Source organism: Schistocerca piceifrons, chromosome 2 (genome assembly GCF_021461385.2).
Source record: "Schistocerca piceifrons isolate TAMUIC-IGC-003096 chromosome 2, iqSchPice1.1, whole genome shotgun sequence".
Classification (NCBI taxonomy): domain Eukaryota; kingdom Metazoa; phylum Arthropoda; class Insecta; order Orthoptera; family Acrididae; genus Schistocerca; species Schistocerca piceifrons.
The window spans coordinates 398,682,162-398,702,804 of NC_060139.1; the positions used below are offsets into that span (position 1 = coordinate 398,682,162).

General features: G+C 38.2%; 1 protein-coding gene across 1 annotated transcript in view; it reads left to right on the plus strand.

Annotated features, from left to right (window-relative positions):
- Window positions 1–14,771, plus strand: part of LOC124776429 (26S proteasome non-ATPase regulatory subunit 10-like) — a 56,142-nt gene extending 41,371 nt beyond the window's left edge. The window contains exons 4-5 of the mRNA XM_047251424.1: window positions 14,133–14,305; window positions 14,390–14,771. Of these exons, the coding sequence (XP_047107380.1) occupies window positions 14,133–14,305; window positions 14,390–14,543 (327 nt within the window). The 3' untranslated portion in view covers window positions 14,544–14,771. The remainder of the gene's footprint in view (window positions 1–14,132; window positions 14,306–14,389) is intronic.
- The last annotated feature ends 5,872 nt before the right edge of the window (window positions 14,772–20,643 follow it).

Here is a 20,643-nt window from a genome sequence, read left to right on the forward strand (position 1 = left end):
GTTTGGTGTCCCCCCCCCCCCCCACCCCCCTCCCCCCCTTAAACCAACCAACCACTTACCATTCAGTGGTAATTTCTCACGGTGCATCAGGTGTGTCACCTCCTTGCTACTCCCACTTCTTAATCATACCACGACATTGCTTATCCAGCTATATAACGCCTCTTTATGAATTGCCCATGAGCAACGAGGCCATGTGGGATCCCTGTAAAGTGTGTGCTGGACTCCCTTGGTGTAAGGCACATACAAGCTCAAATCTGGGGTTTTATCTGACTACCACACTATTTACCGAAGAGGCCCAGAGTAATTTTTGGTTTAGTGCATTACAGGAGAATTGCACTTCTGCTTCTGTTTGTAATACGAAATTTTCTGACATTTTAAATGAATGCCACAACTATGAAGCTTTTTTCACGGACAGGTCTAAACTGTGGTACTCCACTGGTTGCTCTGTTGTTTTTCTAGATAGTGGCCCCAAGACTTGGTTGCCTCCAGAGTTCACTGTATTCGATACTGAACTGTCTGCGATCTTGATGGTGCTATAGCAGATGATACATGCCATGCATGCTAAATTCTCCATCTGTTCCAACTCCCTTTGTGCCCTTCAGTCTCTGCAACACTTATATCCCCCTGATAAAGTAGTACAGGATATCCCGGACATCCTTCTCCGGCTACAACGGCTGTGGATGGTGGTGTCCCGCTGGGATCCAGGGCACATAGGTATTACTGGGAACTACAGACCAGATGTAGCAGCCAAGGTGGTGTGTTGTGATCCTCAGTTAGTTCAGTGTGCCATCCCCCTGCATGCTCTTGTCTCGCTGTTGGGGTACAGAGTGATGCGTCAATGGGCAGACGAGTGGCTGGAAGTGACGGACATTAAGCTCTGTATAGCACAGCCTACAGTGCAGTAGAGGTGTACTTCCTTCCAGCCACACAAATGAGACGAGGTTCTCCTTATTCATCTTCCCGTACGCCACAGTCCTGTGATGCATGACTTCTTGCTCCAGTGAGAGGGTCTTCCAATGTGTGGTGCTTGTGGTGTGCAGATCGCAGTGCGCCAAATTTTATTAGACTGTGTTTCATTTTCTGACCAGAGGGTAGCAGCAGATCTGCCCTCTATTTTAAGCAACATTCAAACAACTGTGGCGAGAGTTTTGAAGTTTTGTGATTTGTCCAGTTTGTTTCCTAAAATTTGAGGGACATGTTCTTAATGTGTCTACAGGGTGACTGGTTCACCCACGCTTTTTGTAAGTGGTCAGCCAGTCACATTTTCCTGTACCTTTCTTTTAGGTCATCTGTGGTTTTACTTCTGTTTAATCCCAGATATAGCAACTTTCACCCTTCTCTGTCATCTTAAGGCATGTGAGATTGTGAGATAGAGTGATTATGGGGGCCAACGTGAGTGAAGTGGGAGTGAGTGAATGAATGTTATTTTATAGGTTTTCTCCTCACACGTGACAACAATTTCAATCATGTTATGCACATTTGTTTCCTTTAATACACTGCAGACAGATACCCTCATAAATGACTTCCTAATGTTTAAATTTATATTCAAGCATTTTTCTTGCTATAGCAAGTCTGCATTTTATATCCTTCCTACTTCAGCCAGGAGTCACTTACTTTGCTGCTCAATTAACAAAACCCATCTACTACTTTCATGCTTCATTTCTTAATTTAATTCACTCAGCATAACTTAATTTAATATGACTGCCCTCCCTCACTTTAAAGTGAAAGACGGGATGGGGGAGAGCAGATGCTATTAGAAACAACACAACTTCTGAGTGAACTGAGGGTGTCATTGGTGTGAAAGCAGAACACAACACTTTTGATATTATCCTGTCCACCTTTCAGTGTATTTTGTCTTCAACAACAAGCTTCATCCCCAGAAGATTGTAATATAAAAGTTTTATGTCTGAAAACCTGTTGTTGCCCAATGCAGAAAAACTCATTCTTGCTCATTTGTGTGACCTTCAACATCAGTGTAAACACTGCCTTACTGTACAAGACTGGTGATGCTTTATTTTGTTCCAAATATACTGTTATAAGGTGAACATGTATTTGTGACACCTTCAGGTGGAGAATCAATCCAGGGCCACATAAAAACAAGCCAAAGCTGAAATTTACAATATTGTCAATAAAATATATAAGGAGAGAAGGAAGATCATATGAAAGTACTGTATCTTTAGTTTTTATCAAAGGGGAAAATCTCATGAAGAACTTGTTAGTTGTTGAGTATACTGACAAGAATTGACGTAGATGCCATGCTGCAGAGTCATTGTGACTTCTGTCTCTACAAATGGAATACAAGAGAGTCTTGCTATTCCAAATTAATTGGAACCAAATACTGTTCAGTCTAGTGGGAATTTGGAATAGTTGGATTTCATGAATAATATCAACGTATTGACTTGTTACGGTGTAAATTGTGGGGACATCTGCTAGTGACCTTCGACGACTCATAGCGCAGATGCCCTACTTGTCCCTCTCTCTTGTGCATTTCAAACCCATTATTGGGAATTTATTGGTAAGCTTTGTTCTGTGAGTGTTGAGCTACTTTATCAAGTCATTGCGCCCTTTTTATTTACGTTCATAATCCTTGATGTCAACTGTTAAACATTAAACATGGCAAGTAAATGAATTTTTTCTTAATGTACTTTAAAACAAAAATTTGAAGTGTTAAAAAAGACTGGACAAGGGAGAAAGTGCTACTAAATTGTCACTCACATACAGTGTTGGAAAATGATTAGTGACTGGAAAAAGTCATGTTAAAATGGAGCAGCTTTGTTCTGCTTCAAGTGAAATAACTCTTGAAAAGTGGCAGATAACAAATGTCTTCATATGAAAAACTTGATGAGACCTTATTCTTGTGGTTCACTCAAGACAGAAAGAAATTCCCGTTTCTGGTCCTTTGGCAGTTAGCCGTTGGTTTTTGGATCGTTGGAAGAAAAGACATGTAATTACACCTCACAATTGCTGGGGAGATGCTGTCAGCTGACAGTGGAGCAGCTGCCAATCACCTAAAAGAATTTAAAGACCCTGTTTCTTCTCAAAACTGCTCACTGCAGCAAGTGTACAAAGCAGATGAAACTGAACTCAGTTTTAAGGCTTTGCTTACCAAAAGTCTTCCTTTGCAAGAAGAGATATGTCCCAGGGTTTAAAATGGACAAACAATGTCTGTCTCACCTGCAGAAATGCCTTGGCGACAAACTAACTTCCACTGCTGGTAATAGGCAAATTGGCAAAACCACGAGCATTCAAAAACATTATCATCAGCTCACTTAATCAAAAAAATGCTTGAATAGAGTGCAACTTGCTCGAGGAACGGTTCAAAGCACAAATTTGTCCCTAAAGTGACTGTGTTCAGTGGAGAAAATGGATTGCCTAACCTTGCTGTACTGTTTATAGACAATGCTCCGTCCCATCCAAAAGAAACAAAACATGTTTCTGGAGACATCAAAGCACTTTTTCTGCCACTGAATGAACTTCAGTTCGTGAGCCTATGGACCACGGTGTGTTGCAGGCCATTTACCTTACTTGAAGAGGGTGAAAATGAAACCACAATCCTACTAAAACTTAAGAAAATTACAATAAAAGATGCAATTTACAGATATGGCAAAAGCTTTTGACCTTGTCTTACACTACATCAAACAGCACAGTTAATCACACCAAATGATGTTATGTTTATGTGGCTTGGTGGAACATTGCAGGATCATTCCATCTCAGATCACACAAGTCATGTCACCCATCATCTTAGATTTTCATTAAACTTTGCACATTTGCTTATACTTATAAGAACTTGTGCAAAATCTTTTTGCTCTTTTTTTATATCGAATTTCAAATGTAATGATATCCTGATGACTGGGCTCTGCAAGAATGTCAGCACAAAATGGTACTTATCTATGTAAATGCCCGTAACTCAGATGTTATGAACCTTTTGATTTGGAATTTTTTTTTCATAAGTTAAGAGAAGCACATACTTAACAGACATGTAATTATTTAAGCAGTAAATTTACAGAGGACAATGAAAAAACAGTGTCACTTTCCAATTTCTGGAAAAAGTACACTCACATTGAAAAATGCTTATATCACATTTCTACAACCTAGTGGGAACTTACAATCGGTCTTAAATAATTCCCAAGACAGTACACATTGTAATAAAATAAAGTTATTAAAGGGTTTTCTATGAATGAAGATACAACTAAATCAGAAATCACGGAACTTTGTGTAGTGATGAAAAAAAAATAATTCTATGTAGGAACATTCTAAGTAGGACACCCACTGCTTCAGATTTTCATGAAACTTTTTCTACTTGTTACTTTCTGTATGGCAATAGTCAATGCAAAATTTCTCCACATACTTCATGTAGTTTGAGAGGAAAAATGGAAATTTCTTACAAATGTAAACACCATGACTAAAGTTTGTCATTTGGATTGCATTATTTTGGACAAAAATAACAACAATAATAATAACAGAAGGTATCTTATTTTCAACACATCAGTATCTTATTTTCAACACATCACTGTCTTATTTCCCCAGATGTCACAGAAAGTATGTATCTTTATTGGAAAAAAATTAACTATTCTTTACTTAGGAAAATATTTGTAGAAAATCAACTTAAGCGTTGTGGTCCAAACAATGATTTTTAAATATGTAAAACGCTTTCTGACAGGTGATACTGATATTGTATAAAAAAAAAGCATCCTGAGTTGTAATAGATATTGTATGTTCATTTAACATATATCACATTGTTCAGAAGATCATTCAAATCAGATTATGTAAACTAACAAACTATAGTAAGGCTGCCTCATGTAAGTACAGAGCCAAAAGTTATAAATTTAATTGAAACATTTTCATTACACAGGTTAACTTAATTTAGGGTGTCAAATTAGCATATCTAAACAACACTTATTATAGCCACACTAATTAATGTTAATTTAAAATGTACATGTTCAGCAGTGAAGATCCCTGAAACTATCAATGAAACTTCTTAAGAGCATCTCTTTGTTTTGATCCACAGTGATAAATTATATTCTGTTAACTTCGTGTATTTTTTAGTAAAATAAATATATTCTACTTAATGATGTTGATGTAGGAAAATGACACTGCTGGTCCAGATGGGTATAGAAAAAGTGTTTCCGCATCTCCTCCTTCGCCACAGACCTTTGTGATGAAGGCAATCACAAGAAAGTGGTTTGTAACGGTGAGAATTTCTGGTACCAGGTATTGGTAGGGTTGCTGAAAATCTCTTCTCGAGGTTCTTGCATATGAAATCTACATTGACTTTCTCTAAGAGGCCAGGTGCAGTTTTTATTTGTGCATCATCTACTAGTTGAAGACTAGCTCTTCTCAATATACATTCTGTAGTTCCTCCCCAAACCGTTGCACACAGATTTACCATGGCTAATAGCAAAAAAGGAATGCTCAGCATCAGTAGAAAAATTGTTGCTGTGCTCACACAAATTTTTAAAGCTTTTTCTATTCTTATTTTGAGCAGCACATCCATCAGTGAAATATGCACTTTCTTCACTCGTGGGTAATGAATGCTCTGCCAGCCACTTAACCACTTCTTTCTGAACAGCATTTAGAAATCCTACATCATGTTCCATATCGTTACTTATAAAGCAGTGGTTCACTATTACCAATTTACTTACTTCATTTACCACATACACACACACTGGATAGATTGTACAGCAGTAACTCTGAATTTCATTTCAAATTACAAAACTGTAGTTTTCAGCAAAGTCCATTAACAGAATTGCTTCTTCTGGGGTTAGATTTTCTTTAAATTTTTTCAATTATTGTGTTCACCAACAGTTGCAAAGTGCTTTACCATGTGTTCTGCATCCAAAAGCAAAAAGCAATTTTACAGCTTGGTGGATCCCCCCCCCCACACACACACACACTCTGAATGAGTGCTGGCGGCACCAGCTAAAATACCACTTCAGTCTTACAAGGAGAGGATGCCTACTTGTCATCACCAAATTCGTCCAAATACACCAGAAAATACTAGACAAGTATGTGAATATGCATTTCGTCAGGTGATTACTATGAATCTGATGAAAAAAAAAGACAGAAGATCCAGAATCTGTTCCAGTGGATTATAAAATAATGGCGGTTAACCTTGCAGAAACACGTCCAAAGTGGAACTTGAAAGGTCTGCTAACAAAAGGTGCATCTCACTTGTGAAGCATATGCGGGATTTGAAAATTTGGGAAGAACTTATTAAACAGGGTGGAACTTGGAACTACAGATATCAAACAATTGATTCCTGGATGTATGATCGCTTCATAGAAGCATGGAGCTTAATCAACAAGACATTACTAGAAACTTGCAACAATGGCACTTGCTGCTGCGATAAAATTTTCAGATTTGGAATTCAAAGCTTCAGCAACATGGGTCAAGGGGTTTAAACAAATGAATAAAATCCAACAGAGAAAGGTTACAAAATTTGTATTGAAAAGAGAGACTGTTACTATTGAGGAAACCCTTGCTGTGGCAGAATTTCCGTCGCCCTGTGGCAGAATTTCCGTCGCCAGACTCAAGCTCTTGTCCTCAAATACCACAAGGACTTTGTTATCAACTCCGATCAGACAGATAAGCCAGACATTTTATTTGTCTCCGTCAGTCGGCATACTCTTTGCAGTGTCACTTATAATAGGTTTACATTTGTATCTTATCTTTCCAGGCTGCCAGTGTCGGTTGACATATGACTGAACTCTAGAACACCAAGGATCAAAAGTGGTGTGCGTGAAACGAAAGGATATGAACAAAGTAACACACTCCTATACAGCACAATATGCTATGAGCCTTTCAGGAAAACTATTGCCACATGTTTACAAACGCCCAGAGGAGAGTACTGGCACTTTTGGACTGAGGGTTAAAAAATCAGTAGATGCGTACACAGCAAAATATATAAATGTTATCATTGATTCTTCAAAACCTGGTAAACTGATAAGACTTATACAAGAAATATTTAAGTGATGTGATGAAGCCCCCTGCATGCAAGAGAATAAATGTCTTCTGTTGATTGACTCATTGGGAGGACAAACAAATCCAAAAATATATGATGAACTGCTCCAAGATGGAGATGTTAAAAAACCCATGTCACTGCAAAAAGGCAGCGCTTATAATGTTGGCAAGGTGCGGTCAGAATTATTGCTTCCCCTGTTTCTTATATGAATATCACCCTGGTACATGTAATTGATCAATTGCAAAAGAATGGAAGTATTGATTTATAATATACGAGATTCCTGTGTATGCGTTGACTATAATCCCTTTTTAAATGTTTGCAATCCCTCATTTTATCCTATGCCTATGCCTTTTGTGCTTATATAAATTAATAAAATAACCTATATGATGTTTCGGTTAATTGTGATGTCAGTAGTGTACGCATTGCCAAGGAGCTCAAAAATATTTGCCTCCGAACGGAGTCGATCCTGCGACCCTTTCAATGCGAGTCTGATGATGTCTTACTGCTGAGCCAAACACCGCTTCCTAAACACTGTCACAGGGACAATTGATAAGGTGCAGATGGTGATAGATCTGTATCAAAATTCCTTTTATTTGCTAAACACTTAGCCATTTGGAGTTCCCACTTGGGGCACATTGTCTCACCATAATTGTGAACAAATTTGGCAATGACGAGTAGGTGTCCTCTCCGTGTTAATGAACAAAATTTAGAAACACCAATGTTAATGTTTGGATTCTCCCATTTAAAACAAGAGTATAGTTCTCTTAAGTTGGAAAGTATGAGGGTGGTTTTTTTTCCCTCCCCTTTGCATTTACACATTCTTCTGAATGTTAACTTTGTCTATTGCTCGTGGTAACATTCGAGTATATTCATCATTTTGGTATAAATCAGTGACAATCTTTACCACTTCATCAGTGATAACTTCCCCCTTTTTAGTTTAGGAATTGGTAAAATACTCATTTCTGTTTTCAGTTTCCTTGCTTGTCGAACGAGATACTAACATTGAATTCTGATATTGTTTTCTTTTGACCAAGAAGGTGGAGTTAAAGTTAAAATTTGAATTTTTTCATGTACTCTTAGACTAGCCACTTTTTCTTTCTCTAACAATATTACGGCATCAAAATCTTTGGCTTTCTTTACAATTTCATCATAAAATTTTTCTTCTCTATGGTCAGAATCTGCAATACTGCAATCTAATGCCCGGCACACTTTTCTTTCCAAAACATGCTTCACTTTTTCTAGCTTCTTCTTGCCATATGAAGTCTTGCTGTGATTTGGAATGGAGTGAAATTTTAAGGGAGAGCATCCCAAATCATGGAAAGTATTATTTGCATCCTCAGTACTTTGACTTTTTAGTACTGATTCGTAAAATGTTACCTTTGTGACATCTGCATCACTTTCATTTCTGTCACTGATGTTAGTTTTCTTTTCAGAAATCTCACGACATGTTCATGGTTTTTGGCCTGGTTTTATATAGATTCTTTTAGCACTTAATGTTTTAGACAAAGACTAACAACCTGATCTCAAAGATTTTTTACCTCTTTGTGTTTTTTGAAAGGATCACAGTAAGTTCTTTGATGACTTTCAAAAAGTTTTAGGTAATAGTGTCTGTGATGACCACATATACTAGCACTTCCTTGATCTAGTGGAAAGCTTATATTGGATTATAGCAATATTTGATCTTGTGGTCTTCGCTCAACTCTTGTATTTTTTGTAGAGTTTTTACTAAGGTACTGTTTGTCAAATGACATGATGTTTTTAGTAATTTTCCAACAGTGCATGTATTCACATTTTCAAATGCAATTAACTGAGCATTACTTCACTTAAAACATACTTTATACAAGTGAATGATACGGCTGCACCACAAACATTGACCTGTCTCACAGGAGGACAAAGAGCAACTGAAGCCAAATAAACTAATTGTTGCATGCCAGTTATTCTCAACAATGAATTTCAGCATTTGTTGCATTGTTTTCATGCCTATAGAGGTTTCAAACATGCTACTGCTGTCTGAAAACACTTTATCAGTGTGAGCAGGTGACTGGCTGAACACGTAAGTCATATGTATTACAGTCTTTAAAAAATACTGAATTAGTCAAATGAAAGGAAATAAATTTTCACAGTGAAAGTTAACGTGCCTGTCTAGAATGAGTTATAATTAAATATGCTAATTTGATACCCTGGCATCTGAGGCAGGAGACAGCGAGTGGATGAACTTACGTAAAATAACCTTTTTCCATCACAGCAAAAATTATTTTGACTTCAGATGTGCGTGTTAATTTGCAGAAGACCCATTAAAATTTTTATTTTATTAGAAAGCTTTCTATCTAGGTGATTATTTAAGACCAAAATCAGGTCCTCAGCAGGTTGGAGAAATGTGATACAAGCATTTTTACATGTCCTTGCAATTTTTCTTAAATCGAAAACTGACGTACATTAATATTTTTAAAATAATTTCTTTGTGATTTTACTACTTTGATAACTGGACATCTGTTAATTATATGCCCTAACTTCTGAAAAAAATCCAAATCAAAAGCTTCATAAACACCTGAGTTATGGGCATTTGTGTGGATAAGTACGTATTGCACTGACATTCTTGCAGAGCCCAATTATCAGAATATCACTGCACTTAAAATTCGATGTAAAACAAAGTTGTAGTCTGAGACCAAAAATATTTTACAGAAGTTCCTATGTTATAACTATAAGCAAATGTGCAAAATTTTGTGAATATCTGAGATAGAGGATAACAAATCCTTGAATTATTGCGTGTTTTGACTTTGAATGACCCTGCATCCTCAAGTCGATTTAGTGCTCTTCATCAGAAAAAAAAGACTGACTTTACTTCTTAAGTGTGTGTAAATTGGTAATTTTTTGTGATTACAAATGATTCTACAGAACTGTACAAGTGGAGCGTCACATACTGTATGTTCTGTACTGTAAGTAACTAGCTTTCACTTCAAGATGGTTTCAGGCATTTTCATCACATTTAGAGACTGGAGCCTTTTTTGACCAGCCCGTTTGCGAGTCTGTGTGCAGAAGCTGGTGAACCACCACTCTGGATTCAGCAATGTATCCTTTTGGCTCGACAGGCGCTGAAAATCTCAGCGTCACCTCAGTCGTTGACATTTAGTTCAGTGGTCCAACACACCTTTGAACAGCTGTTTAGGAATTGGCCCCATGCGTCCAAACCACTAGGTATGCGTGCTACAGACTGTCTCAAGGATCTGGATCTCTCGGGCATCAAAATATACAGCCAGTGATGGAACACATTGCTGCCTTGGCATCTTCAGAGGCTTGACACAGTACAAGAAAACTTGTACTCCAGATTTTCTTTTTACGACTTTGTTTTCATCAATTTTAAGTACGTACCGCAGTTTTATCGTTGTTTATGCTGATGGATTCCAACAAGAGAATGCTCTCAGTTGTTCTGCTATTTTCCCTTATACAGTTTTTAAAATGTGTCTTCCAGAGCAATTTACAATTTATGATGCAGAATTATACAGCATTAAAATTTATGTGCGGAATTACACAGCATTCTGATGGCACTGGGGAGGGTTCACACACACCATTGTACAAGGTTTCTTGTCTGTTCCGACTCTGTTAGTGCACTGCAAGCACTTCATCAAATGTATCCAGTAGACTCACTGATTCAGCTCATCTGTGACTCCTTACAGCGGCTCCAACACTGTCGCAAGGAGGTGACCTTTTGCTGGGTATCTGGCCAGACATGGCCAACAAAGCCTCCAAGGAAGCATGTTGGGATAGTGCTGTCCATCAATGTCCCAGTGGGAGACTGAATGGTTGCAGGTGACAGACAACAAACTGCAGTCGCTCAAATCAATCGCAAAGACTTGGCAGACTTCATGTCAGCCTCACCGCTTGGAGGAGGTTCTGCTTACCAGGCAGCGCATCAGGCATAGCCCTTTAACACATGGCTTCCTCTTCCGGCGGGAGGATCCACTACTCTGTGAAATACGTGATGCGCCACTGCAGTTAACCATATTGTGGCTACGTGTGTCCTATACACTGATATTAGGGCAGCCCTCAGTCTCGCTGGAGATCTGCCCACCATCCTCGCAGATGTCAACTCCAGTGTTACAAGGGTGGTGAAATTTTGTGAACTGTCAAGCCCCATCCGAAAATTGGTGGGGAAGGGCAGGAGACTTTAATACATTACAAACTGGTTTGCATGTGGGAACAACCTTCGTCGCCACTCATGAGATTTGCAACAGTAATAATAATAATAATAAAGCCTGGTCTCTGTGTATGTCTGTATTTAACTTCATTATTTAATAATAAATGTACATTTTTTTTTTAAATTTATCTTGTTTTTAATTTTAAAAAATCAGTATATTAATCTGAATTCTTTTGGAATTGGTGGATTTTCGGAATAGTGGGCTTCAGAATAATGGGACTCTGCTGTACTTCACTATGTCAAATGACTGTGACATCTTTAGGTCATGTGCTGGCTGTAGGAAAAAGGCTGGGTAAGATATGAGATCACAGAGCATTTCATAGTGCTCAAACTGACAGTTCCAATCACACTGATTTATATTTTCGCGTTCCGTACCCTCTAATGAACAATGTTTGTTAGGAAGGTTTTGTTTTGTTAAGGACATCGTTCCTGGAAACTTTCACATGTGAAGGTCAGATAGATGTCACATGGTGAGACTCTAACAAACACCACAGAACTGTTCCACAGTATGGCATTGCAGTCATGAAAGAGGCGGCATTGGCAAAAACTTCTGGGAAATTGTTGTATAGGGTGTAGTCTTTGGTGAACATAAATTCTTTGGACTGGATTGTGATCATAAGATATTCATTGTTCTTCTTGAGAGTACTGAAGGAACAGACCTTAGCTGACAGCTTTGGAGCCACAATCTTAGTGGTGGTGTTATAGATATTCTGGATAAGGGGCTTAGGCTTGTGGTTGCATCTAAAAGTCTTTATAAAGCCCCCAGCTGATGCTAAAAAAGCTAGCAAAAACCTGGGAGTTCTGTCACACATTAAACTATGAAAATCACGTGTCTCCAAGGAAGAAATGACAGGCCATTACATAACCGAGAAACTACACGATAACGTCTTTGTCCAAACAGACAGGGGCATTGTCTGAGTGATTATGGACCCATGGACTATGGCAAGAAAATACAAGACATACACAGGGACTGGGTACGTAAGAAACATATGGGAGATTACATTACTACTACTATCAGATTCGCTTAAGGAAATTGTCAGGTATAGACACAGCAACTAGAACAATTTTTCAAGTTGTACTGCATCTAGAATATATGAGGTTCTGGAATACCCAGAAAGTCCTGCCCACTAAGACTGATAGTAAACTGGATTAATTTGTCATCATACAACCTGGCAGCTCATGGGCAACAAGCCACCATATGTACAGAAATCTGCTTAATTTCAAGTAATTTTGACGTGACATTACTTCTCTCAGATATAATTAGTGGAAGAGATAGTGAATTTTTTAGAGTGGCCTCCCGACATTAGTCTTATTGTGTAAAGCCGTTTCGTTAATACTTAATTTTCGTTATCCTTTTTTTGTCTATTATTATGTTTCTGTGTGTTTTAATGCTTTGTTAGTTGCAAGACTAAAATATGCCAGTGTGAAGGCCAAATATACAATAACTGAAGTTTTGTGCATGCCACTTAAACTACTTATGTGTAAGGATAAGTTTTCTTTGGCATTTTAACAGCCAGATTTTCTTGGGAAATATAAAGGCTATAGTGTCCCCTTGCTTTCAGCTATTCACTGTACCGACTTCAGCACATGGACCGTCCATCCAAACATTGAGCGTGCCAAGGTTCTGATGTCATAGCGTGGAATAGCACGTTCAGGAGTCTTTCCAAACATGCAGAGCAGTATCTAGCATGTCAGATATTCTGAACGTGCGTCTGAGTGTTGACCAATGAGATGTCACAATGCCACCTATGTCACAAACACACCATCTCCCTTTGGTGAAGAGTTGTAAGGCACCATATTGGCTTCCAGTTGAAGCCCATATGTATAAATCCCGTTTCTGAGCTCCAGAAAACTGGGGAGGTCTCGAAAATACTCCATTAATTGCATGATTTGTTGTAATAAAATGACAAGAAGCGTCATGTTTGTGGTAAGAGAAATTTTATTGTAACTTGTGTACTATGAGAGTCAGCCTTTTGAAATAAACAGCATGTTGAGGATCCATTAAAAACGCATTGCTCTTGGTACAATTTTTTATAATTAAATTTCAATTAGTAATATAGCTACAATTAAAGCTTGCAAGACATGGTAAGATATTACATATGGTCTTGCAGTTCTCGTTGTCGTGGTAGCGTAATGAGTAGCATCATAGTTTTGTAGCGACAAGGAGGAATGTTGGTGTTTCAGGTCCCACTGCACCCAAAATTTTTTTTCTTCAAAACTTCATTTTTTATAGGTTCTGATACTTCCTTATTAGTTCAATATAAGTATATACTATGATCTTCGATATTATGTAAATATAAGGGCACTGTCTTTGAGAGGTGAGTTTGTTCGATTGGCTAATGAGCAGGATACCTTGCACTACTTGCAGTAAAATAGTTTTGTAATGCTTTTTGCCTTATAACATTTTCATGGATATCGAAGTTTTTATTTCTGTCTAGTACAGTCAGAGCAAGTTGACTAGCATACGGACAAGGCAGGAAAGTTTGTTTTAGTAGAACTAATACAGGAATCTTACACATGCCCCTTTCGTAAATAGTGTGATTTGTGAGCCAGATACAGCTGACAACTGCTGCTGGAGCACGTTGCAATTGCATATACTACATTGGGGCTCACTTACCGTGTGCACAAGTCGTATAGTTTCTCACGTTCAGCAGCACGTTGAACTCGGTACACTCAACGTTCACATCTGACAGCATGGTCCGTCTGCCAACGGCTTAACACTGCAAGGTCAGGTCAGTCACCAGCTTTGTTGGCCCTCGTCAGGAATCACGTATTAATCTGGTCTCTCTGCTGATACCCCTTTGATGTTGTTGCACCTATGGTACAGCTGTCTGTATCATTGAGGCTGTCATGGCAAAGTCCATGCTTTGTGGGAGTAGCCAAGAGAGCTGTTCCACTTGCAACCAGTGATTCCTTTAGTTTTTATAGAATCTCCACATTTTAGTTGTTTTAATTGTTTTAACTTTCTTGTTCTAGATTGCTCAGATTCTGATAGCCAACCATGCAGATATAAACATTGCTGACAAACGTGGTGCTACACCTCTCCACAGAGCTGCTTCAAGAGGAAATACTGCAGTAGTACAACTCTTGATTGATCAGGGATCTGAACTGAATATCAATCCAATTGATTCGTGTGGAAACACACCATTGTAAGATTGTGTGTAACTGCTTATTTCCTAGCTGTGAGTAGAATTTGTACTCCAGCATTAATTTTTCTCATTTCATACCCTCAGGCACTTAGCATGTGAAGAGAATCGTGAGACTGAAGCCAGATTGCTGGTTGCACATGGTGCAAGACTGGACATACAGAACAAGGAGAAGAAAACGCCATTGGATCTTGCACAGCCGTCACTAGCTCGCCAGTTACGTAAAGCATCTGAACTGTGATACATTTTGCCACCATATAAGGGAAATGAATGTTAAGGAGACATGATTGCATGGCCATTTGTGAAGAAAAGACAGTTGTTAAACTGATGGAAAGAACAATAGAAACCGCAGATGATATGACCTTCACTGCTTTATCTATAATGTGGATAGTGATTTCTTGTTTCTAGATTGGGATTCACAATTTATGTACTGTCTTAGTGTATTTTTAATAAACCCATAATAAATGTGTTCTTGTATAATGCCTGATTGGAAAATGTTTAGCAATTAATATGCTAATTTTCAGTAATGACTGTCACACATATTTCAAGCATGCAAATTAAAACACAGTTCTCTTAACCCTTTCAGGTGCAAAATAAATATCATTTTTTAAACTTTTTTGTTTTATTAGCATATAACTGATGCAATATTATGGAAAAATGTGAAAAAAAATTTTTGTGCTGTATTTCAGCAGGTACAGGGTGGTTTCAAATGAAACCACTGCGCACTAAGTGCGGTGGCTTCAAATGAGACCACCACCATAAACTTCATCACTTTCCGTGATAGGGCACAAAACAGTTCCTTTCTGCTGATAAACATGTAGCAACTTGGCAGGAAAAACATGTCCATCTGCTTCTATGTGGATTAATTTTTGTGCTGCAGTGTACACATTGCCTCGATGTGCCATGTACTGGCTGATGTTTTGATTCAGATGTGCGTTTTTCCACTGGAACAACAGTTTTACACTTTTTGGCACATGGTTCAGATGATGCACTTGGGCAACCAGGACTGTCTTTGAAAACAATGGGTCCTACAAGGCCAGCTACAACACACTGCCGAAATTCCTTTAGCTTGGTTAGTCGAAACAATATAAATGCATTTCCAATAGAAATATCAATCACATACCAAAACAGTCTGAGCCACCAGTGTCTATATTTTCTGTCAATTGCATAGAAACTATTCATCATGTCCGCTTTATCTACACATCCCTTGATCGAATTATAAGATTTCACTGTCTGTGGGCAAGGTATTTTTGTAATTGTGCCATCCTTTTCTTTCCTACCGACTTCTTTCAAGGTTACAGGTGAGTCAGTTGTTGATAGTAACAAGACAACACGTTTATCTTTCCATTTCATACATGCAATCCCATCAGAACGAACTGACCAGTCACTTTCTCCTCTTCGTCCGGTTTCAGAGGAGGAAGTCCTTTTCTGTGGGCTCTAATGGTACCACAGGCTAGGATACCATCAAGTTTTAGTGTCTGCAAAAGTGGAACACTAGTTATGTCCTTTGCCTTCTAAACCTTCACACAAATCTCTTACAATCCTCTCTCCCAAATATTTCTCCACTGCACCATCTGATTTCCCAGTATATACCTCAAAATCGCAGATATATCCCATTTTGTCAGCTCTGACACATATTTTGAACCCACTCTTGATGGGCTTTTGAGGCATATACTGTTTGAAAGATATTCACCCTCTGAATTTCACCGTGCATTCGTCAATAGATGTGCTCCAACTAAGGAGCAAACATTCTTTGAACCTTGTCAGTAATTGATTTATTAGTGGCCGAATTTTATACAAGTTGTCGTAACATTTATTCCCTTTTTGTGGCATAAGGGCATTGTCATTTACATGTATATGAGATAAAATCCAGATGAATCTTTTCAATGACATAAGTGAAGAAATGTACTTATCTCCGAGTTCATTGTGTGATGACAAGCAATCAAGATATGCGCAAGGTTATAGCCAAAAACACCTTGAGTTCATCTTTTTCAAGAGATCTGTAATCCTTACCTTTCTGAGTCGCATAAAGATTAGTCTGGAATACTGTGTGTCCTATCATATTGTCCCCACATAGATATAAAAAGAAATCAACTGGCAGCATACCTTCACCTTCAGTTTTCCTTTGACACCAACTTCCTCTAAAAAATTGATGCATTGTACTGTCATCCCTTGCCCATGTAAAATTCACAGACATTATTAGTGGCACGTTATTTTCAGAACTGAAATTGTGATCACTGTTTTTTTTTTTTTAAGAGCGATTATCATTTTCACTTCCAGAGACATTAGATATCACTGGTCTTGGCATTTGTGAATCAAGATCACTGTCTTCAGCCAAAATATCACTTTCATTATCACTGGTACTGTCAATCTCAAGAGTCCACATAAGAAGGAATTTCTTCTAAAAGACACGCCAGAACTTCCTCATCCTTTAATTTGGGAGAAAACATTTGACAAAACTGAAATTAAAAAAAAGATACGATTTTAATACTACCCCTGCAGCCGCAGTGGTTTCAAACGAAACCACCAGAGTAAATACGGGAAAAGTACATGATTTTCATTATTGCTGCAATGTAGCATGTACTTATACAAGAAAGTATTTTGAATTTGTTCCATGTGTGAAACTTTAAGTTTCAAAGACAAATTCAATCACAAATGGCACAATGGCACTTATACTTGAATCGCCAACTGCAACCATGTGAGAAATATTGACGTAGTTCAAATTTTCATTGCTAGATGGCAGCACCATCTACGTCCAGAAGCGTGGTTACGAATTTAGCCACTGTGCTCTTGCCACAGAATCAAAATATCATGGGTGGCTTCAAATGAAACCACGTCGTCACAAAGGGTTAAGCCTCGTAAACACTGAGCCTGAGACACGTTTTCGGAACATGTTTCTGCCTATTTGATGTGGACACAGTTTGGAAATGTGGAAACATATATCTGTAGCAGTGTCAGTATGGATCAAAGGAAACAATGTTTCAGCTCCATTACCATATGTCACAGCTACCATGGCACCAACATTTGTGTGTCATGTTGTCTTTAGTATTTTGATCGATTTTTTTAAAAAATGGAGGGGACCAGGCAGCAAACAGTGGAATTTCTGGGATTTTGCCAGGCGGAGAACTGTTTATGAAAATGTTCACTTGTGGTCACCTATTGCCAAGAAAAGTCGTGCAGACACGATGTATACACCAACCTGGTTTGTTTACAAACTATCGAAGTTTTTGGATGAGTTTATGATTAATAAGAAACAACAGGCACTATGGATAAAGAGGTAAAAAATTATTCCTGCCTGTCTTTATTTGTATTTCATATTGTACAGTAACATTCATCCGTAGTTATCTTCCCATGGTACACTTCCATGTGTACTTACAAAGAAATTTGGAAATTCTTGAATTTGTTTGTGTTAAAAGGTTTTATGTTACATTCTGGGGCACAATAAAAATCAATGCAGTGTCATCTCGTCTCCATATTACCAGGATTATCACACCTGTCTGTGTGTCATATGAATCATAGCTTCCTTGATGGCTATATTGATTCCGTGCTTCAGCCCCTCACCTTAAATTTTTTTTAGGAGATATACAGCTGTAAGTGTGACAGTTTGTGCCTTTTCAGGTTGCAGCAACATTGGTCTTCTAAAGACACGAAAAACCGAAGCCATAATCCTCAATGTGTTCTCGACAACCATTCTTGCCCGAGACAATCCGTAATTAAAAATTCTTTCTTTGGAACTTGGATATGCCTTCCTGGATAAGGTTTCATAATGTTTTCCTGCAATGGAAAGGCGTTGTCTGCCACGGAAACTTAAGGTAGGGCCTTTGTCTCCCCCTGCCCATCCACCTCACCCCCAAGCAGGCATATCCAGCTTGTGCTAAGCTCAGTTTATTCTTGTTAATAAGTTCACTTAAGCCCAGATTTTTGAAGACACTTGCATCTAAAATACTTCCTTGGCAGCCAATGTTTGTGTACAAAACAAAACGTTCCAGCTAGTGTCAACGAGAGCAAGCAGCACAATGTTAAATGACCCTTTGTAGTTACAAAATTCACTACCAATAGCAACAGAACACTGTAGGACTATGTACTTGCCATCAATTGCTCCACACAGTGGCGAGTGAAGTATTTGTGTGAACAGTGCCCAACAGTTATTTTAAGTCATTGGCATCTGAAAGAAAGAAATTTGATTTCAGAAAGTGGAAGATTCGACTGGTGAGGAAGAGGACATTATTAAGGCGCGAGTGGGTCATGCGAAGCCAAACGGCATATAACGTGGTTTCCACGTTACTGAGTGACGGGAAGAGCAATTAAATGATGAATGTAATACCTACGGACAGTATGTGGCATCAACGTTGTGAAAACTGCCTCGGGTAAGAAAAACCAAAACAATGGCCAAACTAAATAAAGTGGGCAAATAGACTATTATGAAAATGTGGAGTCATTAGTGGATGTGTATACGTCATGGTCATCAGCAAGTTGTGTTGATTCCCCTGTCACATTCATAAGTAACACTGATGACTAAGGTGGTGAGATAAATAATTTTTGATTGTTTTTGTAATGTCAAACGGAAGAAATAAAAATTAGATAATATGCACACTTAACAATATTTTTCATTTACTCACCTTTACATAATCCTTCAGTAATTGCACCAGTACTACACAAGCTTCATGTACTATTTGAAATATAGCTTCCTTCGAAATGTGAAATAAATATGCAAGGCTCTGAAATAATCTCCCATTGCTAAAAAAGAAGAGTAACTGCAAGTCTTTGGTTCACTGTAATTACTTACCTGAAATTAGTGTCAAGTGGTGCTATCATATTTACCAGAAATTCAAAATCAGTGCATGAAATCCAAGTGAAGTTACAGAAACCAGAGCTGTTTTCCATATTCAGCTCCCATAGCTATTCCCACCACTTCTTCTATAATATGTTTCCACCCCCTGGTGCCCTCTTTCATTTTGTTTGCGTTTAGCTTCCAGTATTAATAGTCCAACACAACTTATCGCTAAAATTTCCTCGTCACCCAACATAGCAGCAGACTATAAGAAAACTACAGCATTGCAGACAATGTGAATACACCATGAGAAACGTTTGCTGCCAGTGTGGACAGGAAAGGAAGTCAGAAACAGATGTGAAATACAAGAAACAATGTTTCCAACCGAAACATGTTTCTAGTGGCAATGTGGACGTGGCTTTATATTTGACACACTTGGAACATGTTAGCTAAATAACATAAAAAGTAATTATGCATGGTTCCTTCAGTTTTTTCATACCTTTCACTGCACACAACCCCACATTCATTCAAGGTACTTTAGGACGACACCCATGCAGCCATGCCTCTATTGCATTCTGTCTTCCCCTCATGAGTGAAATGGTGAGCCAGTGCATGCACTAGTGATCACTTTACTAACTCGTACTGTGAGTTCTACAAAAAATCTTTAATCCCTGATAGAAACTGGTGTTTAGCTTTTTCTTAAAAAATGTCATTCCAAAGTGGCTCTTGTTCTGTGAGCATGCATAGAACTATTTTACTACACAATGAGTAACTGTCATTGCATAGAAAACAAATAAGTTTGTAGTTTTGGTGTGTCATACATTTTTAAGGACTAATTAGCAGAAACAGTTACCTAATTACGCCAATGGTTGAGAGGACTGTCACAATATCAGTTGTGAATCAGTAACTTGCTGATTGCAACTCTCCTGTCAAAGGCAAACCTCATTTAATTGTTCCCCATTATGTGTGTTGTGTGTAAAGAATTCAGAAAAGTGGAAAAATTGAATGCCATTATCAACCACTAAAAGCCGGTAGTACAAGTTGAGTCACATCAGGTCTCATTTGTATTTGTTCATTATCTTAAACACAAAACAACCTAGTCATTGTATTTGATAATTTTCAAAATAAACTAAAGATTAAGAGTAGACATTGAATGGTTTTTATTAAACCTGCCGGCCGCGGTGGTCTCGCGGTTCTAGGCGCGCTGTCCGGAACCGCGCGACTGCTACGGTCACAGGTTCGAATCCTGCCTCGGGCATGGATGTGTGTGATGTCCTTAGGTTAGTTAGGTTTAAGTAGTTCTAAGTTCTAGGGGACTGATGACCACAGCTGTTAAGTCCCATAGTGCTCAGAGCCATTTGAACCATTTATTAAACCTGGAAAATACAATATAAGTGAAGAAATAGTGAAAGCCTCATGATGAATTGTTGAGAGAGAAAATACATTAACAATAAATTCCTCACAAAGGTACATTTGGACCAATGCTATCAATGCATTTTTACCTTATTTCTAAAGTGATTCAGCATAGAATGTTACCCAACTTCAGAAACAAGACATGTTAGCAGTTAGT